Below are 27,375 nucleotides of genomic sequence, written 5' to 3'. Positions count from 1 at the left end.
CCCAGCATTTGACATAAGAAGAGATCAATTAATCAAAATAAAAGGAAAAATAAACAGTCAACATGATGAAATTAGGTTAAAACCATGAATTCATGTGCAAATATTTAGCAGGTAGAGAATGATATAAATTGGTGCGACATGCAGAATGGTGCGTAAGTTTTACGCACTCCCAGACCTTTTCCACACTCATCCAAGCGGCTGCCAGTAAAAGGTTCAAGCGCCCAGTTAAAACACACAGTGTATAATTTTATAAGCTTTTCCCAATGGAGCTCCTGGAGCCGGGCTGGAGACAACAGCAGGACTGCGGACAGATCAGTTTCAGTCTTTGTCAGATGTAAGAAAGGGCGGAGGAAGCGCACTCATTATGATCTTGGAGAAAAAAAAAAAAAAAAACCTCAATCCGAGATAATAAAACCGCGGGCTTCTGAGCTGAGCGTTCACTCACAGCCCGACACACAGAGGGAGAGCTCTAGTTAAGTCCCATCCTCAGTCACTCTATGCGCTGCAGCCATCCAGAGCCTCTGTGCGCCCCATCACCACACTCTGACAGACCGGCGCGCACCACATGGACACTGTGAGCGCGCTCTGACCAACCACACTTTAGCAGGATATTTCCAAAGACACTTCATAAACTCAGGTGATTATTTCCGCATTCGCCCCTCCAGGATGCTCGCGTTACAGTGGAATAGTTGCTGTGTGATGTTTTTTCTCGTCGCTTCGCTGAGGACGCACCAGGTGTCAGCGGCGCGACCCAAGGCAAACTCCATCAAACCGGGACAGCTCGGGGAGACGGCCGCTCCTGCCACCAACCACTCCGCTTCTGCGCACGGGACCATCCCAAAGAAACACAACATTCTGGCACAGGTCACTTTACAGCATTTATTTGGTCATTTTTGGGGAGATCATAGATGTCAGCTCAGTATTCTATTAGCGCACTGACTTCAACCAGGATAAAAGGCTGTGTCTGATACACTTGATTAGATGCGTAATAGCTCCTTGATGACACTACTGTTCGCTCTATTTAGCCAGACAACAAACAATCAGTCTAAATTAAAGTCATATTATAATCATACAACACAAAATGGCTCAAATTATCATATCAAAAACACACCTTTTATCCTGATTATAATTATACATTCTGCTCTCCAGCCTGCGAATTAGCTGAAAATACTCCCAGCTATGTAAAGTGCCCTCATTTATTTGGAGTGCTAATTGTGTTTTAACGACTCAAAATAGCACAAGCTTGTTTTGAGACATCATAATTATACACAGGCCTCGCAGCAAGTCAGACAAAAGTGTGCGTAACGACTCAGCTGTTAATAACTGCGAATCGCGCCTAACCCCACATTTGCACTTTTGTAGGAGTGTCTTGAGGTGAACAAGTAGCACCATTTTGCCATTTAAAAGCCCCTCATTTCACATGCGAAAGGTTATTGGCAATTGCAGGGATTGGTGCCCCCTCATAAAGCCCTAATTGCCTCTCAGAGCTGACGCCACACCGGGGCGCAGCACACTTCCACCGCACTAAATCATTAATACCAGGCAGCAACGCGAGAGAAAGTTAACACTAGTCTGGGTAATTTTCTGTCTGGTTCTTAGTGTCATTAAAGAGGACCAGACGTTAGCCCGGATTACGAGAGGCTTTCAGTGGAGGGATACTTTTACCAACCACTTAATACCACTCAAGCGCTTATGAATCCCTGCTGTTACAACACTTGCACCACGGCCTGGTTTTGACATCAAACATGGGCTCTGACAGTTGTGATTATTTAGAAGTGTTTGGAGAGTGAGGTGGGTAAAATAAAATATAGCTTTGACTCTATTCCCCACTTAATATTACCCATATAATACTGTTTTGTATGTAGGTGTACTACCTTTTCTCCAGCTTGTCCCATAGAGACACTACTCAAAAAATCACTCTTCTGAACTTTACTCCATGCTGTTAACTCCTCAAAAACATACTGGGAGTTGTGTTTTGTTCCATTCACACATGTTTGAGTAACATTTTATTATAAGTCTGTACATCTCCAAAGCTCAAAATGCTCAGTTCCACCTTGTGATGTCATAAAGTGGTAGTTTTCAAGTTAACAGCTCGTTTTACTTTATCACAATGCGGAACAGAGTGTTTTCAGTTTGAGAGAAGGACTCAGCTTAAATATGCGGGGTTTATGTGTTAAACATGTGTGAATGAAACAAAACACAACTCCAGATATGTTTTTTGATAAGGAGACAACATTATAAAACAGATCAGAAAATAGCCAAATATGGGTCGTTTAAGTGGTCCAGTATGACATTAGATTTATTTAGCATAGATCTGACGTGTCACTTTGCTTGGTGGTGCCTCTGCCAACTGTTTGTCTCCATGGAAATATACGTTTAATGTCATATATTGCGGGACATGCAGGGTTAGCGAGTGTGCCTTTAGATCCCGTGGAGAAACAGTGAACAGTTAACCGTAGGCTGACCAGTTTAAACCTCATCTTAGTGCAGAGTGTTGCATTCAGAGTGACACACTTCGCTTACTGTCCATACTTTAGTAACTCTGTGCAGTTACGGGAAGGGCATCCAGCATAAAAATGTAAAAAAAAAGTTATATGGATAAGCGAATTGTCTTACTTAACAACACAACTACAGTATCCGTGTGTTTCAGAGTGATGAAAAAATGGGCTATTGCCAAAGTAATGTACAATTAAAAACTCAATACTCTGTTCTATGCTTAAAATGGTCCAAAGTCCTCAAAATGGTGGCTATAATCGAAATTTCAAACCCATGAATACAGGGAGACTTTCGAACAACCTGTGTATATACTTTAAAAAGACACATTTGAACGTTTATTTATGTTTTTTATTTCACTCCGTCATTTTCCTCATGCCCAAAAGTTGTCCGAGCAATGTCTTCTCCCTATAATAAAGTATATATCTCGTGTCAACCGCATGTTTCCTGTGTATGTGGTCACGATGGTGTCAGAAGGCTGTGAGAAGTGTGAATTGCGTTCTAACACGGAGCTGAAACGTCAATAATGATGGAGAGCGTCTTCCTCTCCTCCGCCAGCCCAACCTCAGACACACTGCCAGACCCCAGCGCAGCTACACATAACTCCAATTATAATCTACAGCGGTTTTGGGCTGAAGGAAACATAATGCACATAGACCACGCACGGTTATAATGTGAGAAGCCACTGTGTATGCTCGTGGTGGCCAGTTGAAGATGGCTAATTTCACTTATTGTGTGTGAATGTGTCATGTTCTGGCTGCCAGATTTTCCCCGAGTTGTGAAATAGCAGCCACAGCCTGGCCTTGGCATACATGAGAGTTGATGGTGCAGAGCGGCGCATGCTTCCCTCTGTAGTTTTATCATATAGTGAGCATTTAGGAGCAAAATGTAAAGCCAAAGAACAGTTTTATGTGCCTTAGGTTTGGAATAAGGGTGTACATTTGTTATGAGTTATGAGAATTTAAAAAGAGCTTTTAGGACTTAGGGTTATCACTTCATCAACGTTCACATCATGCAGTGAGTTTTGTTCGAGTTAAGTTATACTTTGGTCCTTATTGTTCCCTACAGAGACACTGGTTCACTGCCTTTGACACATCCTTAAACCACTGCTGCTGTGACAACTTTGAACAATGGGCGACCACAATGAATCATCCAAGAAGTACCATTAAAGGCACTAGAACCACATTTTACTGTATTTAAAAAATGAAAAACCAAAAACTTTAAATTTAAAATGGTTTGCAGAAGTACAAAGTTTCAATTTTCAGACAGCGTGTACTTTTTTAACAATGCAAAAACAGCGTACTTTCTTGTTTTTTGAAGGATAAAATACTTTATAATTCAATGCAGACAGCACACAGAGATCTCATTTCTTCTTTAAGAGCTGCTTTTACAAATAATATGACAAATTTAGCTCAACTACATGGACAAAAATTGGGTATAACTACATTAAAACAGATCAAGAATAAACTGCTGGGGCTGGAAACTGGCACACCTGAACTCATTTGACCATTTATGGGATTTGCATGTAATTATAGTCTGAATTTGTTAAATGCAACAATTTAAAAAGTTAGACAATGCACAATTGCAACTTGTCTGCTCCAGTGTACAGTCTCTCAGTTATGTTTGCTGTAAAAGACAGGCTGTAGTTTGTTGATAAAAAATAAAAAAAACCCTTGTCAGATTGTAACAGCAGCATTTGATTTTGCTGATCTCCATTAATCAGTTGCAAATCATATAACATTTCGTCTACTTTTGTGTTGTTTATGTTTCCCACAAAACGTCTACATCTTGGGGCCCAGCACTCGTAGGTGGCACTGTTACTGGATACCGCAGCCAACCCTGGTCCCACCACTTTAACTATAGTTTCTTTTTATTTCAGATGACTTTTACAAGCGATCTCAGAGACACTGTGTCCTGTCGGTGCCCCGAAATGACTGTTTACTGACCCTAATGAGCTGAGAAAGAGGGAGAAAAGGCAGTCTGAGGTGTGAAAGCTTGTTAGCTTGTCAGCCCGGCCACGTTGAGTCTCCAGCTCTCCTTGTCCTTGGGTTTTTAGTTGGCAGTTGGTCCCTTGGGTGCTATACAAGGGCCCGGCGCTGGAGCCATGAGGGGCGCACCGGAGACCTCTTTACTGTAATTGGAGCTGTTAATGAGAGAGCAGAACTAGAGCAGGATTAGACCTTTTTTTTTTTTTTTTTTTTGGGTAGGGGCTTCGTAGATTAAAATGTTCCAAACTTTCAACGTCTTTGTAAGTAGCGTAAAGTTGATTTTGATATTTAGACTATCATAGGTTCAATACGCAAGACTAATTTGGCACAATGATAATAAAAAATAAAATAAAATAGACACATTTATAACAAAAAATAATAGTGTTTTATTTATGTTACCATGCCGCCTGACACTAGCTCGAGATACTTCTAAAACTGCTGCATAAAGGTCAGATTTTATCCTGTTAATTAGATTTCTTGTAGTATTGATACTTGCTCAACCGAGTGTCTAGTTTTGATCCTTTTTTTCAGTTCTTGACTTTTGACACCCCTGCTTTGAAGCGAGCAGTCTTAGTCTCTCTAATAGTTTCCTTTTCCTTCAGTTGGACGAATGAGATCAACTAAGAATGTGTATTTAACTTAAGGGAAGGCGGCCCAGCTTGAGACAAGAGTCTAGGGGGTTTTGAACGTAGCTCTAAACACATATGTTTTGAGTGATGAAAGAGTTGAAGGAACAGGCTGTAGGCTATGGATAGTTCAACCCTTGGACCTGGCTATGGCCCATGTCATTCAATATGTCTTTTAGGCCAATGGGACATTTGTTTGTTCAGTGACATAGTTTATTTGAGTTAGTAGGGCCCCTGCCACTCATTTACACCATTCACGGTTTTGGGTTGCATAGTTAATCTCTGAAGGCCAAGTTCAATCTAGATGGATAATAAGTGTGAAAGTGGAGTCTTTGAGCTTTAAAAGAGACATATAACCCATTATGACATTATTTCATCATAACATAACAGGAGCTGCATTTTATAACACTTATTTTTTAATTTTATGGGTGTTTGAGTGAGTTATACTGTTCTTTGGCACTGACTTTCTGCTAACTTAAAAGTTGTCCCTACAAAAAGAACAAGAACCACTGAAAAATCAACAGCCCCTGCTATAATTATTTTAAAAAATTGCATATTTTCCATCTTATGATAGAATTACTTTCCATTTAAAGATGACCATAATACAGTCTATGCATTATTAGGACACCTTATACTCCTGTCTGTTGAATAATTAGGTGTCTTGGAAATACCTCAAACCTCGTTGGCACAAGATTACATTCAAAGGGCGCTAGGACTGCATCTGCTGGTGAATTTGAAAAGTTAAACTCTGTCTGTCAAGATTGAACAATGGCAGGTATTGCAATCGAAACTTAATTGACCAATGGAGGTTAAGCACTGAAATGAACAGGACAGTGAGATGGTATTATACAACTTTTTAGACCAGTGAGATGCAGTACAGACAGTTTTGAGCATGGGAAACTGAGACTGACTTAATATCCAGCATTACAGAAACGCGTAATGCTTTTTTTTTTTACAAAGATAAAGAAAACATTTTATCTAGAAGTGGGATGTCACCTGCACAATTCCATAAAAATATAAGTTAAAACCATTAACTGGAATACAACATTCTCCATGGAAATAGATACATTTTGTGCTATATTATGGAATATAGCGAAAGGAACAACATCGCCATGGAGACAAGGACTGAGCAAGAGTCAGATTTGTGGAGTTGCAAGTCCACTCGCTAATGCAAAGAGCAGATGAAAAAAAAACCCCAAAAAAACAACTTTAGACTATTTTCCGGCGTAAACATTGTGGTGAGGCTTGAATTTAAACAAACATGATGAGCTCAAACTATATAGAGAAATATTTATAATTCATGATGATATCACCCCTTTGGACTCGGAGGATATATAGAGGGATAAACAGGGACCCGGGCAGACTGGAGGAAGAATGTAAAGCCTCTATATCCTGTAGTAAATCCCTTGTAGATTGTCTAGTGCCCATCTCCGCTCCATCTTCAAAGAAAAGCAGGCTTACCAGCACGAGAGCAGCACGAGGCAGCTCCGCGGGCCTCCTTATGCCCCTCTTATGTGACCGTCTCTGCCTGTATCATCTCACCAGCATACGCTAAAGTACACTGTCTCCATCCCACTTCCTGCACACCAAACGCAGGCATGGCTTTAATGTTCCCAAAGCCTGTCAAGAGCAAAAATAAGGGAGCAACATGAGATGAATCAGAGACTTCCAAAAACGATGCCCCATCCTTCAGAATTTGCCAATGAGGCGTTCAAAAACATGACAAGTTAAGACAAGATTATCAGAGAAGATTGGCAGGAACTGGGTTTTGTAAGGTATTATAGCCATCATGTGGTATAAGGGTTTTGATGGAAGAGGTGAGACCCGTTGCTTTTTCTCCATATGGGCAACTTCTGTCATCAGTCCAGGCCAATTTGGACACGAGTGGGTTTCAGGGCAGGTAGAATGAGGTCACATCTATTAGTCTTCATTCTGGGGTAACAGCTCAGGTTTCTAGTCTATGAAACAGCCCCTTCAGCATAGGCAAGTGTTCTTATTTTTCACATGAGCGCATCAGCAGATCAACAGAACTAGTCCCACAGTGTTTTGGCTGTAACTGGTCTTAAACAAGTGGTGTTACACTGGAACTTTACCGCCATAAGGCATTAGCCAAATTAGGTTTTAAAGTTAGTAGTTAGTTGAGTAGGGTTGTGCCAAAAATCTATATGTCATGATATTTCATTTGATGATATAATACTGAAAGAAGATACTGTGTTGACCTAGTGCCATGAGCATTTTAGGTTCATTTCACAAAACTAAGTTGAGGCAGCTCTACAGTTGTGTTCCTTATTTCAATAAAACAAACATGTTTCTGGAGAGCAATTGGCATATTCATTGAATTAGTTATCCATCCATTTTCTTCTACTTATCCGGGGTCGGGTTGCGGGGGCAGCAGTCTAAGCAGGGATTTCTAGACTTCCCTCACCCCAGACAGGTCCTCCAGCTCCTCCAGTGGAACCCCAAGCCATTATGCCTGAAACACCTCCCCAGGGAGGCATCCAGGAGGCATCCTGAACAGATGCCCGAGCCACCTCAGCTGCACGTGTAGGAGCAGCGGCTCTACTCTGAGCTCCTCCTGTGTGACCGAGCTCCTCACCCTATCCCTAAGGGTACGCCTGGCCACCCTACGGAGGAAACCAATTTCGGCCGCTTGTATCTGTGATCTTGTCCTTTCGGTCATTACCCAGAGCTCATGACCATAGGTGAGGGCAGGAATGTAGATTGACCAGTAAATTGAGAGCTTTAATTAGTTATTAATTAAATATATTTTGTAGTAGTAGTAGTTGTAGTAGCATGTAGTAGTTTAACAAAGAAATAGAAATGTGATCCTTTGAAAAGAGTCACATATAATAAAATATTTAGTGTAGTGTAGAGTATATGGATTATTGCATGTATCACCATAATGCATATTATCACATCGAGTATTGGATCGAACTGTGAGGAATACTGTGATTCCTGACTCTAGGGAATGAGTCAGGTGTACACCAGTCTTACACAGACTCTGCAGGTAATGTATTTAGACCATTTCTGTCTGAATTCATTTTATTCATTCATGGTTACCGTGACCAGACCCTGTCCCTATTTACCCGGGACAGTTCCAGTTTTGAACCTTGTGTCTCCTGTCCCAGTAGATTTAACCAAAACCATTGTTCTGTCCCAGTTTTATACAAGACATATCACAGGTGTATCTATTTTTGACCAATTTGATACCTGCCAAGAGTAAAGTGGGGAAATATGCTACATTTGTTTAGCTGAATTTTATTTATACGAACCATCGCAACCCAGGTGTGCTCCAGTTTTGAATTTTGAAGGTCTGTTCACTCTACTCATGGTGCATTATATTATGTACAGTACGTTGTAACCTAACCCTAGACAATCTGCAGTGCACACTTTGTACTTTTTGATACATTTGTGCAACTGGATTTGTCTACAGTTTAGGTTTATGCCTGTTTAAAAATAATTTACAGACCCTTACATATACCGATCTTGGTTATGATACATTTTTCAGATCATGACCGTGTTCATCATCACATATCACACATAAACTGTCATAGTGATAGATGCGGGCAGACTAATCCTTCACTACGGCTGTATCATTGTATCCATGTGTTCCCTGCTTGAGAAAGTATAAGCGTGGCATTGGTCCAAGCTCTGTAATCTTGTTCACTTTCATGGCACAGGCCCATCCAACAACAACGTGTAATGTGCTGAAATATTGATATTCTCTAGGCTTGATTTAACATGTGGCGTGCACCCGTGGTTGGAATGTTGCCGTTCTCCCAGATGCCGCCGCTGCCGCTGCCTCCTCCGCGCATCTGACCCTGTCCCCCACTGCAGTTTTGTTGTTTATTGTGGCCGTAATGATTTCACCCTCTTTCATGTAGGCCCTCATGTTAATTGTTGAGTGTTTGTCAGCGGTACACCACACTAAAACTGATCTGTCAGTGCAGTGCCGGCCCAGTGTGCCTGTGGTGCCGTGGTGGTTTGCCAACTAAACATGTTGTTCCAATGTCATTCTGAAATGGGCATTATGTAGCCAGCCGCTTTCAATATCATGCTCCTTTGTCCATTATTATTTATATTAAGGACTTCCTGTTGCCATCTGTTGTGAGGAAGATGGGGCCTACTTACAAAGGATTCTCTTGAAAGTTTCGATAAACGTCTGAGGATTGATAGATTGTGCAATTTTACACGCTTTTTTATAGAGTATGAGCGTGCATGTTGTGCGTGTTGTGCGTCCTGATTGGCTAAGGGACTGTAGACCATTGTCCATCAGTCTCCTCCGTGCCGTGTCTCCTGTACAGTACAGAATGTGTTCAGACAAATTTACATAAATGTTGGATCGCAGTGTGACTCTGAAGTGCTGTATGTTTGCAAGTTTTCTCCCCGACAAAACCCACAATGTTGATGAAACGTTCTGCACCGACAAAGGCGCCTACGAAGGTTTGAACTTTGAGAGAGTTTAAACAAGAGAGAAATGTGAGAAAATGTTAATGCCTGTGTGAGAAAAGTGTATAAAGTGTGTGGTGAGGGGTTTTACTGCTGCAAAACATAGAGAATAACTATAAAAAATAAAGCTTCACAGATTTCGCCTATTGCTGGTTATTTTTAGAACATAACCCCCGCGATAATCGAGGGACCACTGTATTGTAAAAGCAGCACTTTGTGACAAAATGAGACCACTGTGTGCTGTCTGTATCTAATAATAAAGTATTTTTTCGATTTTCTTTGGTGGTCCACCCAGTTTCACTTGTTTCACTGTTCTTAAGCAACTGAATATTAATGCATGTGGATATTAACAATGTGCCGAAGAGTTTGTGAGAGCTTGTAGAGATGTTAGATTTAAAACGTACCTGCTCCTTCCTCGGTGTGAAAATCAAGTACCCCAGGTTTATTAAGTGATTACCCACTTTTAGTTGTTCATGTAAAACTCCAAATAAACTTATTGAGTTTACATTATATACACTAGCAGAATGGTGAGATACAGATGCTTTCTTTTATGGGCCACATTAGAGAGCTCGGGTTTATATCATCACACCTCATATGTAATCGTGCCAAATGTCTCTCATTGGACGCCTTTGCATTTGAGGACAGATACGTGAAACATGTTGACATGTGGCGAATTTTGCAGAAAAATCAGTGCTTAAAATGCGCTGCGGAAACGTTGGACTAGTCTAGACCCCTGTCCCTCATAGACCCATGTCCCCCATAGACTCGTATCCCACATAGACCCATGTCCCTCATAGACCTGTGTCCCCATAAACCCGTGTCCCCCATAGACCCATGTCCCTCATAGACCTGTGTCCCCATAGACCCATGTTCCCCACAGACACATATCTCACATAGACCCATGTCCCTCACAAACTTGTATCACCATACACCCATGTCCCCCATAGACCCGTGTCCCCATAGACCTGTGTCCCTCACAAACTTGTATCACCATACACCCATGTCCCACATAGACTTGTGTCCCCCATAGACCTGTGTCCTCCATAGACCTGTGTCCCCATAGACCCGTGTCCCACAGAGACCTGTGTCCTCCATAGACCCATGTCCCACATAGACTTGTGTCCTCCATAGACCAGTGTCCTCCATAGACCTGTGTCCCCGTAGACTCATGTCCCCACAGATCCGTGTCCCACATAGACCCGTGTCCTCCATAGACCCGTGTCCCACATAGACTTGTGTCCCCATAGACCTGTGTCCTCCATAGACCCGTGTCCCAATAGACCCGTGTCCCACATAGACTTGTGTCCCCCATAGACCCATGTCCCACATAGACTTGTGTCCCCCATAGACCCATGTCCCCCATAGACCCGTGTCCCCCATAGACCCGTGTCCCACATGGACCCGTGTCCTCCATAGACCCGTGTCCCACATAGACCCGTGTCCCACATAGACCCGTGTCCTCCATAGACCCGTGTCCCACATAGACCCGTGTCCTCCATAGACCTGTGTCCCACATAGACCTGCATCCCACATAGACCCGTGTCCCCCATAGACCCGTGTCCCACATAGACCCGTGTCCTCCATAGACCCGTGTCCCACATAGACCTGTGTCCCACATAGACCTGTGTCCTCCATAGACCCGTGTCCCACATAGACCTGCATCCCACATAGACCCGTGTCCCCCATAGACCCGCGTCCCACATAGACCCGTGTCCTCCATAGACCCGCGTCCCCCATAGACCCGTGTCCTCCATAGACCCGCGTCCCCCATAGACCCGTGTCCCACATAGACCCGCGTCCTCCATAGACCCGTGTCCCACATAGACCCGCGTCCTTCATAGACCCGCGTCCTTCATAGACCCGTGTCCCACATAGACCCGCGTCCTTCATAGACCCGTGTCCCACATAGACCCGTGTCCCACATAGACCCGTGTCCTTCATAGACCCGTGTCCCACATAGACCCGTGTCCCCCATAGATCCGTGTCCCACATAGACCCGCGTCCCCCATAGACCCGTGTCCCACATAGACCCGTGTCCTTCATAGACCCGTGTCCCACATAGACCCGTGTCCCCCATAGATCCGTGTCCCACATAGACCCGCGTCCCCCATAGACCCGTGTCCCACATAGACCCGTGTCATTCATAGACCCGTGTCCCACATAGACCCGTGTCCTCCATAGACTTCACATGTGAACCCAAAGCCCCTGATGCTGTGGTCTCAGTGCAGTAATAGAGTTAACAGTTAGCCTAATGTGCCAGTGAAGACTTTAAAAAGCTAAATACTAAACTCAGTGTTCATGCAAAAGTATTTTGAAATTATAGAGTAATGAATACTAGTCATGGGACTTTCGGCTCTTTTATGAGATCTGAATCTTTTGGATCTGTTCACTTTCATGAGCCATTCAAAAGATTTTCTCTTTTTATTTATATGACAGAGGCAAAGGTGAGAACAAATTTTAACAACAAACTAATCACAGATCTGTTTAAAATAGTTCAAAGTGACAGTGTGAATGTGTTTAGCCACTGAAATGTAAAGTAAAACGTTGCACTGTGGTAATAATAATAGTAAAAACCTCTTACTTATGTTGCCTGCGCTGTGTTAATCAGTAAAAAAATGCATACAAATTATGTTAAGGAAACTTTCAAAAGAGCCGACTTGTTCATGTCATATCACTAATAAATACCAGTAGTGACTCAGCAGCTTATTCTGATGTTTCAAGGCTCTTTTGTTTACTTTTTATATTGTGTTTGCTAATGCATGTCTGTGTATATTCAAATCTGGCCAGTTGACATTTGATCCCAAACTACTCTATAGGAACTGCCACAAAGAAAGCTCTTTGTTCCTTTTGTTTATTTTTCTGTAATAAGACGTCATGTCCTCCCTGTGAAATCTCTTTAGATACATTAGTTCCTCCCTCAAATCAGTGATCAGAGGCTTAAGTTAGTGAATAGCCGTTTGCAGGGTGCACAAGATCTCTAAAATTTTTTCACATAGGTTTTCTTATATTGGGACAGTCCCAGGTTTTGTCCCAGTTTTATACAAGAAATACTCCAGGTGTCCCTATTTTGATCAATTTGATACCTGCCAACAGTAACGCAAGGAATATATTGTCATTTGTTCAGCTAAAATACAGAAAATTGTGCTTGAAAATGACCATAAAGTAAAGAAATACACCGACAGATGTCCCTCAGATGAGTCACAAACCTAAAGTGTATAAAGAAGTGGACAAAGGGAGTAAGATGCCACCATAGCGTTCAGCTCCAGCCAAATAAAGCTCATCAAAGCTCATCAAAGCTCATCGAGGTTTAGGTCAGAGCAGACACTTAGCAACGCTGTCAATCAAACCTGTTGCTAACACTAGTGGGAGAGACTCTGGGGGGAAGAGGGCGCCTGATTCGTCTGCTATTAATGTTCATATCCTTTATGGACACAATAGCAAAATAAAAATACCAGGATCGTGTAGAGCGGGTTAATATGAACATTTTAAAAGCAAAATGACAAGGCTCATGCTCACTTCCTATTTGGAACATGGCGACTAGCAGGCTAGCTACGTCCATTTATATATATATATATATATATATATATATATATATATATATATATATATATATATATATATATATATATATATATATATATATATATATATATATATATATATATATATATATGTGCGAGTCGAGAATGGACAATGTTACGCACTCATGTCACAGTTTCATTTATACCAACCATCCCAACCCGGGTGTGTCCCAGTTTAGAATTTTGAAAATCTGGTCACCCTAATTTTTCTAGAAGTAATTTTATGTTGCTCATATAATTGCAGTGAAACTATACACATTTTATACATACATATATCGTGGGTATGGTAGTAGTAGTAGTCGCCATGATCCAGAAGGAAGAAAAAGAACCTCTTTTACTCCTATGTGAGAGAATGGCTGTTTAGATTTTTGACTAGCGGTCCAGTTTATTGCTTGGGACACATTTACAACACTTAAGCATCCAAACAGTTTGACCAACCATTACATTCGTTATGTGAGGAATGTGTAATTGGAATGGATTTGAGATGAAGCTTCCAGTAAAGATCCACACCCGTGCTTGTTTACGCGGTTTTATTTCTTTGAGTGGACAGGACCATTTGCTTACTGTAAGGACATTCTCAGACATTGAGTGCTAGGCCACGCAACAGCGACATGTCTGGACCACTCATTGTAAACCATAGACATAATAAAGGCAGGCTCCAGAGCTGTATGATTAGCAGCAGTAATTGCCCTCTCATTATGCCTGTAGACTCATTAAGCCCTTGAATGCTCCTGAAACTCAAACGCACTGTTTTCCTTGGTAAGAATCATTTGAAATTCCCACTATGTAGAAGCCTGAAAAACATGAAAAAAAAAATTAGACTTGAACTTCTGGCTGCAACACTGGGCCCACTTCTAACCAGCCGCACTGGGACCACGTCTTAAAGTCCTCCAAGACAAACATCGCACTCATTTTCCTACTTAGAGATATTTAGTTGTGCACTTTAGGGTCATTCTTGGTTTGAGGGCTACCTACCGCAGAGACTTAGTGCTTGGAAACTCTACAGCAGTATTTTTCAAGTCAAGATAAAAATATATTCACTTAAGTAGCTTGATTCTTGAATAAGGTTCTTTCTGTGATACACACACTATATCATCAGGCTTATGTTTAAGGCAACTTCTTTTCTTAATGATTACTTGTTTGGCTATCCAATGTTGTATAACAATTACAGGTGGTTACTGCATCACAGTATGTGTAGGGTTCTTTGTTTCTATTTCATCATTACCCAATTTAAACATAATGAGGTTGCTAAAATTGACATGTTAATTCATATATCTTAGTCAGTAAAGAGCTGTCTTGTTCCAACAGGTGTATCCATGCAGCAATGACAAGGAGTGCACCCTGGGCAGCTACTGCCACAGCCCTCAGCATTCACCCTCTCGCTGCCTCACCTGCCGCAGGAGGAAGAAGCGTTGCCATAGAGACGCCATGTGCTGCCCTGGCAACCGCTGCAGTAACTGTATGTGACACACACAACTGATGATTTAGGTTTAGTTTGTATTTGTGAATAATGACAAAAACGTATCTGGTGCGTCTTAGACATCTGCGTGGCTATTTCTGAGAGTGTCCTCTCACATCACATCTCACCATTCGATGAACACAAAGTGTCCAACAAAGATCACAACTGGAGGAAGAACAGCAAATCACACAGTAAACTCAAAGGTACGTGAGCAACAATCCACATCATGTCTGAAATGCCACTGACAGTGTGTATAACACCACTGACAGTGTGTATAACACCACTGACAGCATCTATAACACCACTGACAGTGTGTATAACACCACTGACAGTGTGTATAACACCACTGACACTGTGTATAACACCACTGACAGTGTGTATAACACCACTGACAGCATCTATAACACCACTGACAGCGTGTATAACACCACTGACAGTGTGTATAACACCACTGACCGCATCTATAACACAACTGAGAGTGTCTGTAACACCACTGACAGCGTATATAGCACTACTGTCAATATCTATAACACCACTGCCTGCATCTATAACACAACTGAGAGTATCTATAACACCACTGACAGTGTATATAACACCACTGACAGTGTATATAACACCTCTGATCGCATCTATAACACCACTGACAGTGTATATAACACCACTGATGTTGGCTATACCACTGGTGTGTGTAACACTACTGACTACACTTAAAATACTGCAGCTGAGCATAAAGCACAGCTCTGAGCATAAACCACATGGTCCCTGCTGTTCATGAACCTGGGTTAAGCCAGACAAACACTTGGGCATTGTGTGAAACATAAGGTAAAACCACAAAATGCAGCTTTAGTGTTACTATATGGCCCATGAGCCCCCTCGTCAGTGCTAATGTCAAAGTTTAAGTTTATGGTACGGTGTAATAGCCTACTGTGACTACTATAAGTTTAAACTGTGAGTGCACCCTGCAGACAGTGACCAATAAAGTCGGACTGCTAGCTTTAATATTACTTAGGTGTATATAGATTCTATTACAGAAATGATTTAGTCTGCACATCTGCACAGAAGTAGCCAGTAGACAGTATAGTTTGACAAATACATACCATTGTCTTAGATTTTTCTATCATCAAAAGTAGTAGACTACAGAATCCTGTCTCAGCCTGATGTTGTAAGACATTTGTTGTATGTGACATGACCACACAGAACACTTTGATTTAAATGTGATGAAAGTCCTGCATAAACTTGTGCATATGGAAAGCATAACGGCTTAATGAGCAGTGATTATTTCCTTTGCATCGCCTGATGTAAGTTTATTCCGTGTGGGTTTTGACTCAGAGGCTCTCACTACAGTTAATGCCTTTGCCTTTTTATAACAGGTCATGAGGGTGACCCCTGCCTGCGCTCGTCCGACTGTTCAGATGGATACTGCTGTGCACGGCACTTCTGGACCAAGATCTGCAAACCGGTGCTGCGGCTGGGAGAGGTGTGCACCAAGCAGAGGAAGAAAGGCTCTCATGGTCTGGAGATCTTCCAGCGCTGTGATTGCGCCAAAGGCCTCTCCTGTAAGGTGTGGAAAGATGCCACCTCCTCGTCCAAGTCCCGCCTCCACATGTGCCAGAAGAACTGAGGCACAGGCTCCGCTCTGGTGCCAGAGAACTCTTTACAAAAGGACGAATCGTAGCTGCAAAAAACAAACTGACTAACAGAGACAGCTCACACGTGTGGGTCAAAGTGCTGAGAAAGAGGGAGATGTTGAACTGTGTTGGCAGCCAGGGTGCGGCCTGCTCCTGAACACCCCAGGACACTTCTCACTGCTGGGCTGTGTCACTCACAAATATGCCTTCAGTTATGTTCTATACACTCTAGGACTTTCAGGGAATCATAACTTTAGAAAGTAGAAGCTGGGAACTGTATAGGGTTTTCCTTTAGACGGGGAAACTTACAGCATGCCAAAACATGTAAATAATAATTATGAGATGATCCTGTGAACAAAAAGCCATGTTATTTATGTATGATTGTGTAAAGAATCCAACAGAGTCTGTCTTTCATCAAGTGCATTCAGACAGCCACCAGTGCTATGCAGTGTCCATGAGACATCAGCCAGGACATGGAGTTCACATCATCAGGGTACCATTTATACATTTACTCATTATTCCAGAGCTTTTGGTGAGACAATTATAACAGAATACTTTGAAACCAAAGAAAAAGAACATTTTTTGTGATTTAATGCACTGGCTGTATTTAGCCACAAAAGCGTGAATACGGTACAGTGTGAAAGTCTTGTTTGATCTGTGAGATGGATTGTGTTGAGGAAAGGTGTTGCTCTGCTGCATACTCCATCAGCAGACTGAAAACTGTTTTCCAAATCACAGAAACAGGATTCAAGGTTGCAGTGGAAATGCCAATGCAGACTTTTCCATTTCTGCAGCCAGTTTGAGATGTGAGACGAAAGAATATTTATTTTAATGACAAAGAGTTTTCAAAGATGTTAGTTTCAGTCAACGTTTCAAGCATGCGCCTGTTTACTCTAAAAGCCCCCTCTGACATGACATTACTGTTACTTATGTTGTCAATTCTACAAATAAATGACAAACATCAATGCAATATCACATCTGCACACACTGTGTGTTTTAGACCAATATATATTTTGTAACCAATAAAATACCAATAAGCTTTTCTATTGTAAATAGATGGAACAGTGTATTTAAAGTCTTTGTATATCATGTACATATGATAAAGTATAAATCCTACATACTGGAGATATAGAGTTTTAATGAGGGCCGGCGGGGGGACAGTGGTGTAGTTGACATGACAGTGGACCATAGATGTATGTCCAGTGCCATGTCATAAATGGAGTGAAGATTTATAGCACTATTCAATATTGTGTGAATAATATGATTTTGTGTATTTACAGTGATGGACAAATAAAAGAATGTATTTTGTATCATTTCTTTTTTGTTTGTATGTTTATCTGTGCGAACTTGCCTATATCTTAACATTCAATCAAAAACTTCTGGGCACTGAGTTCAGGAAGTTTGAATTCTTTCCAAACTTTGTACTTTATAATTCCAGTGCAAAAGTAAATGTCTAGCTTAATTGTCTGAAACAGTCTAAAACTGAGCCAATAAAGTTGAAAAAAATGACACTGAAAGACGCCTGTGACATCACATACTTCTGCACTGATTGGACATCATTATAGACACCTGGCTGTGGGGCAGAGTTTGGACAGTTTACGTCTGTCAGACCAATCGCACCAAAGGACAGTCCTCCATATTCATTATTCTTCCCATAATAAACCACCATACCATACTACTATCTTTTTATTATCTATAAAGCTCATATGGCTTGGCGCCATGATATCAGGAGAAGCAGTTATCACAGTCTGTTTCCCTTTATGAAATGACCAGCACAGATAAGACATCCCCGACTTTAATACACCTTCAAAAGTATGAATGTCTAGTCATCCAACATCTGTTCATCATAATAGTTTATAACGCTGTAATATTAAAGTACAGATACAACATTTTCTCCAATTAGAACTTTACAATGGATCTCTTCCTATTTAAATGTGTTCCCCAGACGTTAAAAGTCATTATTTTTTAAGAAATATCTTGTTGCACCCTGCAGTAACTGTTATCAACTCATGTCATGTTTTCAATCCACATCACGGGAAGAAACTGTTTTTACAGGAGCCATGAGGGGCACAAAATCTCTCATTATTTTACAGTGAAAACCAGAACTCACCAGTTCTACAAAAGGACACTACTTTATAAGGTACTGTTCTCAGTCAAGCAGGAAGAATGTCACATTTACTTGAGTACTTAAATTTGAAAGCTCTGAGTGGAGCTCTGTGTATGTGGGATTGCTCTTGCTGTAAGTGAAGAGGATGAGGTAGAACATTCAGTGAAATATTGAAACTGATCAAGTAAAGAATCACAACATTCATCAATTTTTGAAAGAAATGGGAAATGTGACTTGGTCCATTGCCATTGCAAGTGGCTCCTTCAGGGACCAGGGCAGCATTGTGGTTTGGACTGAAGCCAAAGGTGAAATGCCCAAACAAACAGTCCAAATGGATGTACAGAGACTCTGTTTTAGCAGAACACACATTTTGTCATTTACTGTGTTTCCTTGTGCCCTTCATTAAAAGGTATTTCCATCACATTCTTTATTTTGGTTTATTTTCTGTTTGTTGAAACAGTTGATGTCATTTTAATCAGTGTGAACAGAAAAGCTGCATAGAGCATCTCTATGGCGACGGGCCACACACAGTCTCTTCCTTAATGAGAGAGTGTTATTGGCGTGGCACTTTCCAGCCCAAGTGAGACAGCCCTGACTGCCTGTTACTCTGCCAGCTAAGTAAATACGCAAATGTATTCCGTAAAACACTTTGATTTGGTGCCTGTGTTGGCACCGTGTAAATCAACGTAATTCGGGTTTGCATGGCTCATATCATTCACAGTTGAAGAGTTGGAAAATCTGGTGGGGAATGAAGCCGTAGACTCTAATGTGTGATGTGAAGGGTAGAGCACTGCAAATAACCTCTGCAGTGAGATCTAAGGAGCTGGGCACTTTATTGGTGCTGGACTAGTGTTTAACTGCTGATTTAAATGTCTAAATTTTTAACATATGATTATGCTTATCATGCTGTTCATGACTTGCAAAATCAAGTGTATCAACTTTTCTTAAGAAGTAACACACCTCCTAGCACCCAGAGTTTATGAAATCTGACCTTCAAAATATGGATTTTATTCCAGCCTGTAACATACAATATTTGCCTGACTGTGTCAAATATTTGCAGATGTTGATATCTTTATGATCAAGGACCACTCAATTGCAGTAAAATTAAGTTGTTTGGTTTTTTTAATGTATTTTTTTATGATGATTGTGTTGACATATCACCACTTAATAGCTTCAGTCCTCTTTTATTTTCATTTCAACTGTCTAGTCTGTTTAAAAGCTTAGCACATATCTAGGAATTTTCCGTATTAGACTATTAGATATCAACATCATTATATTGTCCTTCATTACATCAAAAAAATTAGCCGAGTCAAAATAAAACAAAGACAAGTCAGTTGTTTCTATATGCAGAATGGTTCAGATTGTGGTCCTATTTTCATATTAATAATACTGTTTAATGTAGTTAGCAATAGATTAGACATAAAAAACACCTTCTTTCATAAAGTTTCATAACATGCTGCCTGTGATAATGGTACATGGTCACATTTTTATGCAGCACTTTTCCACCTTTAAGGCTCAAAGCACTTTACATCAAGGAAACTCACCCATTCACACACTGGAATTGCACCACCAACCTATGGGTCAGTGGCTTTTACTGTTCAACCAATGATGTTTATGTTGAAAGCAGAATTCAAACCGGCAACCTTTGGATTAGTAAACCAACACTCCAACACTTCAAACCACCTGAGCCAATATCGCCTTGTTATCCAGCCGTAACTTGCTTTTCACTGCATGATTTTTACTCATTACAAACCAAACCAAAGGATGGTAAATTATCTACCTATTTATTTATATTATCATGCTTCCCCATAGAAAATAAATAGGACGATCAGTGAGGATCTGCACTTTTGAGGCAACGGGAACTAGCTGTGGTATCGTGAAAATGGCGTCTGCAGTCTGTGAGGCTGGTGGAGCGTATGGGCCTGAGCACCGTGCTGTTGTGACAATTTTTAAGCCAGAGAGTGTTCAAAATAGCATGCAACGAAAGACACATCAAAGCGCTTCCACAGAGCAATGACCATAAAATTACAAAGGATATGCTATGACATTTATGAGAACATGAGTTTGCATGATGGGACACCAAAATATGTTTACAACCGCTACGCTAGCATGCCATCCAGGAGCTGGACACACCCGTAACGTCTGCAATTGTTTTATTTTCTACTTGAAGTTAAGAATGTGCAAAAACTATACAAGGACACTGCTACTCCAAAACAAGCTAGCCAGGACAGGTGGTTTTGTCTGTGCACTTGAGGAGAGCTCTCAGACAGATGGCACATCATGTGGACATTATGCAGGACATCCAAATAAGAGCTCCAATTACTTCATGCACAAGTTATGAATCAGAACAACATATGCTTAAATGATTTGTGCTTTCCAAGGCCTCACATCTGCACGGCAGCTTCTATACATGACCTGTACTTATACAGACACCACTGTTTAAATGCCCCACTTTGGTTATTGTCATCTATCTAACTGTGCCACTTTGGTCATATTGTACTGTCAGGCCTGGTTTACTCACCAGGGAATGACCACACACATATGTATTTATTTTATTAGTCCAACGACATGCCCAAGATGATTATAATAGCATGTTTATACCCGTTAAATTTAGATTTTCAACACGCTTATTTGGTCTGTAGTGCTGTCTCACTAGGTACAATTTTGAACATGTGTTTGGCTTCCTATAGTGCAAAGTGTGCCAAGCTATGGAGTGTTACAAGTTATGTGATCCCCAATGGAGAGCAGTTGTTTGCAGATTTACTTTAATATTAGTTGATGATAGGGCGTAAGGATTAAAATTCAATAATGCAGAGAGGATGTTTTGGTTGTTAAGTTTACTCTTGCATTCAACATGGACTGAAAAGGCAACAGTGTCGGTACTTTTGATTTAATAACAACATAATGAGGATTCTTCCACGAGCCCACGCCTGTTGTTAGTTAGTAATCATTGCTAATTTCCTTGCCAAACAGATGTTTATGTGTGACCAATTGGGTTCCTGTTAGATTTCGCAATAAAGCTCAGCAGACTTTATGAGCAAACTGCGAAAGAGATGCAATTATTAAGAGTCAAACAGGGGTCAAGTAAACTGCTTTGAGAGTCTACAGCATGTGTGAGGAAGCTCACGCTCTGTCTGCACTTTACAATGCACAATACCATTTTTAACAGACTGTCAATGAACATAGACTGAATGTGCAGCCATAAAAAACTATCCAGACCAAACTGGCAAGCTAACATCCATCATAGATTGACCACCCAGAGAAGACCTACCAAGACATGGGAATTGAACCCCAGAATGTAAGCAAGAGTGTAAATTAGCATTTTGCTTCCATGCCACCAAACGTCTCACTGCTTATTGTAAGCCTTCATTGCAAGCATTGAAATGACATTGCTCTCCTGAATAGTATAATTGTCAAACATTTGTGAATGCACAGTAACTATCACTGTCTGGTGCTTCATGGAGAAAGTCAGTCTGTGAAGAAATGAGTGGGTCTTCTGATACACTAATTGCTCTAATATGTGCAAATACTTTATATAAACTCAGATGTGTTTTTTTTAATGCATGTGCAATGCATTTTAGGTTAATTCATATTTACAACACTTCAAAAATGCTACACACATGTGCGGGTATACTTGTACTGGTATACTCTGGGGACAAAGGGGAGTTAAGTGTCTTTCCAGTATTCCCGTAGTAACAGTATTCAACTTTGGGAGCTGGAATTGCAGCACCAACCTGTGGGTCAGTGGCTCTTACTTTTCAACCAATGATGTTTATGTTGAAAGCGGGATTTGAACCGCCAACCTTTGGATCAGGAAACAAACTCTCCAACACTTAGCATAGCACCTGAGCTACTGTCGCCTTGTTATCCAGCCATATTGCCATGGTTCCCCATAGAAAATAAATAGGATGATAAGTGAGGATCTGCACTGGTATACTTGTATGGTATACTTGTATGGTATACTTGTACTGGTATACTTGTACTGGTATACTTGTATGGTATACTTGTACTGGTATACTTGTATGGTATACTTGTACTGGGATCCAGAACACACACTTCAATATTTTATGAAGTTGTGAGCACTGCGAACATGAATTTGAAAATCAAATGTCTCGGGGACACACATGATCTGTTGTATTGGAAAAAGAAAAGAAAAAAAAAGAACCAATGAGCCAAGCTCTGTCTGTTAATCTGAGGTGACATAAATTTTCAGTTCAGTTTCATTGATAGAGCACATTTAAAAACAACATCAGCTGCTTAAACTGTTTCACATAAAAAGTAAATAAAAACAAATAAACACATAATACAAAACACAGGGAAAGAACAATAAAACACCAAGATATCCTGTCTAGCTTGTGTTAAATGCCAGTTAGAGGTGGGTTTTCAGTTTAGTCTTAAACGGCGTTAAAGAGGATCTGACAGGCAGAAGAAGGCCATTTCAGAGTCTCTGTCACAGAAAAGGCTCTGTCACCTCTGGTCTTGCTCTGGGCACAGCAGCAGGAGCTGGTCGGCTGACTTAAGGGCTCTCTCTGGGTCTACTTTATTTGAGTAGACACAAAATTGATTATTTGTAAGTCATAGGTGACCCATGAGCTCTTTTGTTTCACATGTGTCATTGAAAAACTGAATCTGATTGCACGACCACATTTGGCTTGAGACTCAATGGAGGGCGTGTAGATCAGACTGATATCCATCTGGTACACTGGTATGAGTTAAGAATGTAGAGGAAGTGATTTCTGCACATCCCAGTTAACGCCACTGTGATGAACAACGCACCAGGGTCAAATCCATCTTCAAATCAAATCAAAGATGAGCGCACAAACAGATCAGAGGTCAGCGAGCTCTCTGGAGACTGCTCCATGTGATTGCGTTTAGCTGGGAATGCAGGATGTGCCATGTAAGATTCACAGCACCGCTTTGATCAGCGCTCACACTGATTTACAAGGCCTGGATCGAAGATATATGTGCTCTTTTACTGGAGAGAGTACGTCGCAGACAGCATACTCTTAGTTCAAAGGCTGTTTGTGTGCATAGGTGAAGGCTGTGCCGGCTTCATGGCTGATATGTCAGAAAGGCTCAGGCAAAGGAGAGGGAGACGTGTGGGGCAGGCCTGCTTAAATCACAGTGTCTTGTGTGTGTGGTTCCTGTCACTTGGGTAAAATACCATGACGCAAACACGCTGGGAGGTCCACATCACAAGTCTATTCCCAGACTGCCTTTGGCATTGTGGGTTAAAGACATTTATATGTGCATGTACAGTGTAAATCAGGAGACAGCTATGGCTTTAAACCTGTTCCTAGAGACTGGTGAAAGTTATTTATAGAAGTACAACATAAGAATGAAAATAAAACAACACAGAGTTGAATACTTTTTTGGTGGGTAAACAATCAGGATTATTGTGTACATTTTTATTGGAGATTTTTCTTTAAATTAGCAGTGGAATTGAAATGAAGACCCTTCTAAAATGAACAAATACTTGTGCTTCCTCAAATGTAAACCATGTTTGTACTGAATACATCTAACGTATTTATCTCCATCGTGTGGTATTGGTGCAGATAAGCGCTCCTGCACTCGCCACAATCACAGCGGGAGATCCATTTGTCAAACAGGTACACCTGATACCTGCTGTCTTTGTGCTCTTTTCAACAGGCCCAAACGGTGACACTGCCCCTCCTACTCCCAGGGGATGCACCTCAGCCCCCACCCCATCCCCAGCTCACTGTCATCCCTCATCTCTAAAAGGAGGCTTTGTCACAACGTCTCACTTTGGCAGTTTAACTTGATAGTTACTATTGAGTGCTTGTGGGTGGCAAAGGGTACAATTTCCTCTGGCTAGATAATAAACTTCAACAATTACTGAAAGCTTCCCATGGAGTGTCCTAGGATCTGTCCGACTGTCTTCCTGCCTTCATCTCTGAATGCCCTATCCATCTGTCTTTCTATTATCCAAAGCACAACCAATCAATCTTTAGTTCCATCTCTCTGGTCTTTCACAGAATATCTCCACGTTACCACCAGATGGTGGACCTGCCCTATACATGCTTTTACCTCTGCACCTGAGAAGTTCTGGTAGGTCCTGCCTCACTTTCTTAAAGGGTTATTTTGCAAAATCAACTTTTTGGAGCTTTCTATGTGTTTTATATGTCATCCATGCATGTTTGAATAATCTAGCAATAATCTCCCCTGGGCTCTATTTGGACCCTCCTCACGGTTAGCTGTATGATTCTGTCCGATGCTCAGCCCACAAGCCCATGTCACCCCACGCTCCCACATGACAGATATTATAGAAAAGAATATACTACAACTCCACAAACCTGATGCGATGTGCAGTGGTTTCATTAGCAAAATGCAGGCTGATCATATTGTGATAGAGCTCTGACTGAGGAGCAGGTACTCCTAGCATCAACAAAAAAAATGAAACATATTACACATGTGAATACGTTTTCAGTGAATATAGCATTTTCAAAATAATAAAAGGTAACATGTTGATCTAAATATGTAATGTGTTGACAATTAGTACCCCAAAGAAGTGCAATACTCCCTTTAGTTAAGTATTGACGTAACATGTTCAGACTCCACTGTGAAGCTGTAAAAGCTTCTCTTAGCTCATCTCTGTTTAATGAATGGTACAAGGGGCAGATGTGTTTGTTTATTTTTGGAGCTCATTTATCATAAAAGATGGAGTTACAACACTAATTTGTTATTCAAGCCTTGATAATAATTACAAAAAAGACATGTGGTCTGTACTCCCCATTAACAATAAGCAGATGGCAACTCAGGGAGGTTTGATTACAGGAGTCACACATTGTCTCTCTCCAACACCAAGATGGAGGAGAGAGAGGGCACCACAGAGCCAACAACATGCAGTGGGTTGTCAGACTTCACCATACAATAAAATTCAACCCTGTGACATACTCAAATCCCTGCTACATGTAAAAGTGCAGTCTGATCACACTAGGTACAGACTAAGAGAGGCATTCAACTGCATGGAGTAAGAGTCTACCACTCTTCCACTGCAAACTAACTTGCGTTGGTCTGCTACAATAAAGTCTAAAGTGTAAAATTAAAAACTATTGCAGCACTTTGAATGTGAATCTGAAAAATCAAATGCCTAACTTAAATGAATTCATGCTTACATGTCTGTGGTAATATGTATGAACATTTTATTTATTTGCAATTATGGCTACACAGCTACAAGGTTTGTTTGTGTTAATGCTAAACTGCCCCGGAACATCTCTTAGCATTTTTGTACCTATTAAGTAAATTAACCTGCATGTACATTGGGACAACAGTGGTTTGCTTTGGGGCAAAGACACATTAAATTCAGAGATCTGTGTGTATGTTAGCATGGTGACTGGGACCAACCTGAAATGCCCTAGCTTTCTCCAACTACATCGACTTGCACAGAATTAAGTTTTTGGAGAAAGATCATACATACATACTTTTATTGAGTTTGACTTACTGTAAATTTACTTTTCCGCGGGCTTTGATAGGGGCCCCAAGCTTTACTCCCGTGGGTTTTGCATGTTTTCCAGTACTGTAAGCACAAGACTCTGGACAATCATTAACTTCACACGTACCTCTAAATAAAGAGATTGAGATTCCACAGAAAGTCTCACACCTGCAGCTGATCATGAGGCTCAGGAAGTGATCTATGTTAATGGTCGAAGGAAATGCTGCCAAGACCATTCCTACTTTACTTGAATGGCCACCCAGATGTTCATACAAGGTGTGGGCTTATTTTGAATAGTACAACTATAATCATCTGCATCTTGTGTAGCACTTGACTATGTTTGTGAGAGGAAATGAACAACCTCGGTCTGGCTGCCAAAAAAGAAAAACAGTAAGAAAAAAGTGTTTAGCTGTACTGACCAGTGGCAAATGCAAAAGAAAAATTGACTATGGATCATACCTGAACGACTGACGGATTACACAGACAGGGGCAAATGGTTATTAGAACGAAAGGAAATAGTTAGAAATTTAGCTGGTAAGATACAGTGTAGTTGGGACATCAACATAATATCTTGGATCATAATCAAAATCCTCGGCTCTTGTGAGAAAAAGGCAAAAGGAATTCTTCCGCAAGAGAAAGTGCCAAGTTCCCAGCAGTATCTAGATGAGAACAAGCTTAAAGAAGAGTGATGGAGGACTGGACCATGGACACCTCCTTATTTGGGGATAGCTCTACTTGACCTAGCCATCAAAAGCCATCAGGGGTTATAATGCACCTATGGAAGTATGGGCAAAGGTTTGGCAGTGTTTTTTTTAATCAAGACATTTGGACTGCCAACCGAAGGTCGTTTTCTTGGCTTGTGAATCAATGTTGACTGTTCCATGTCTCCAGGTTTCGTACTGATGGTAAATAAACTTGCATTAGACGCAAGTCTCTTTACAACTCTCCGGCTACTTGAATTATTTCCAAAAGAAGAGGCACAAAGGTCAAGCTACTAGAATTTGAAACCCGAGAGTCAATAAAGTCTTTAATGGAGGTCTTTGCTCTCCAAGTTCTTCTAGTTGTTTCATACTTACTGCTAAAACAAGTCTCTTCTAAGCAGATACTAGTGTAATGGTGTTTGTGTTAAGTGTGGAGTTGACACCTTTTGTTGTTAATGTATCTGCTTTTGTATGTGACACTTGGTTGCTATGGCGACAAGTTGCTATTGGTCAGTTCCTCTGTCTGTTTTGGAGACTGGCTCTAGTGAGTTGAGACTGCTGTTGTTTTACTCTTGTTTTGGCGTGAGTTACAGCCTTCATTAGCCCTTGTGTTCAGAAAATAAACAACCAGAAGAAATTTGGCGTGTTTCCTTACACTAGAAGGCTACAGTATCTATGCATCCGAGGTTATATTTAGAGGAGACAACAGAGACACTAAATCGCTTGTGGCCTCCGTGAAGAAGTATGCCCTTTATGTGGTTATTGTGGTGTTCTGTCACATGTTTATACTCCAACTCAGTCATCAAAGTGTGGCTATATCTTGTATGTTATGGAAAACTCCGAGCTGAGTCTGCTTCTACCCTGCTGTTGTTGAAGTCGGTCTTGAAATT

At 41.1% G+C, this 27,375-nt stretch overlaps 1 protein-coding gene across 1 annotated transcript; it reads left to right on the top strand.

Annotated features, from left to right (window-relative positions):
• The first annotated feature begins 455 nt into the window (after nt 1-455).
• dkk2 (dickkopf WNT signaling pathway inhibitor 2) lies at nt 456-16,703 on the top strand. Its single transcript, XM_033969720.2, has 4 exons — nt 456-864; nt 14,446-14,596; nt 14,677-14,799; nt 15,967-16,703. Exons 1-4 carry the CDS (start codon nt 667-669, stop codon nt 16,215-16,217), a joined length of 723 nt encoding a protein of 240 aa, XP_033825611.1. The 5' UTR covers nt 456-666; the 3' UTR covers nt 16,218-16,703.
• Nucleotides 16,704-27,375: the final 10,672 nt, after the last annotated feature.

The sequence above is a fragment of the Periophthalmus magnuspinnatus genome, chromosome 1, assembly GCF_009829125.3.
Source record: "Periophthalmus magnuspinnatus isolate fPerMag1 chromosome 1, fPerMag1.2.pri, whole genome shotgun sequence".
NCBI lineage: Eukaryota > Metazoa > Chordata > Actinopteri > Gobiiformes > Gobiidae > Periophthalmus > Periophthalmus magnuspinnatus.
This window is presented reverse-complemented; position numbering and strand designations above follow the sequence as displayed.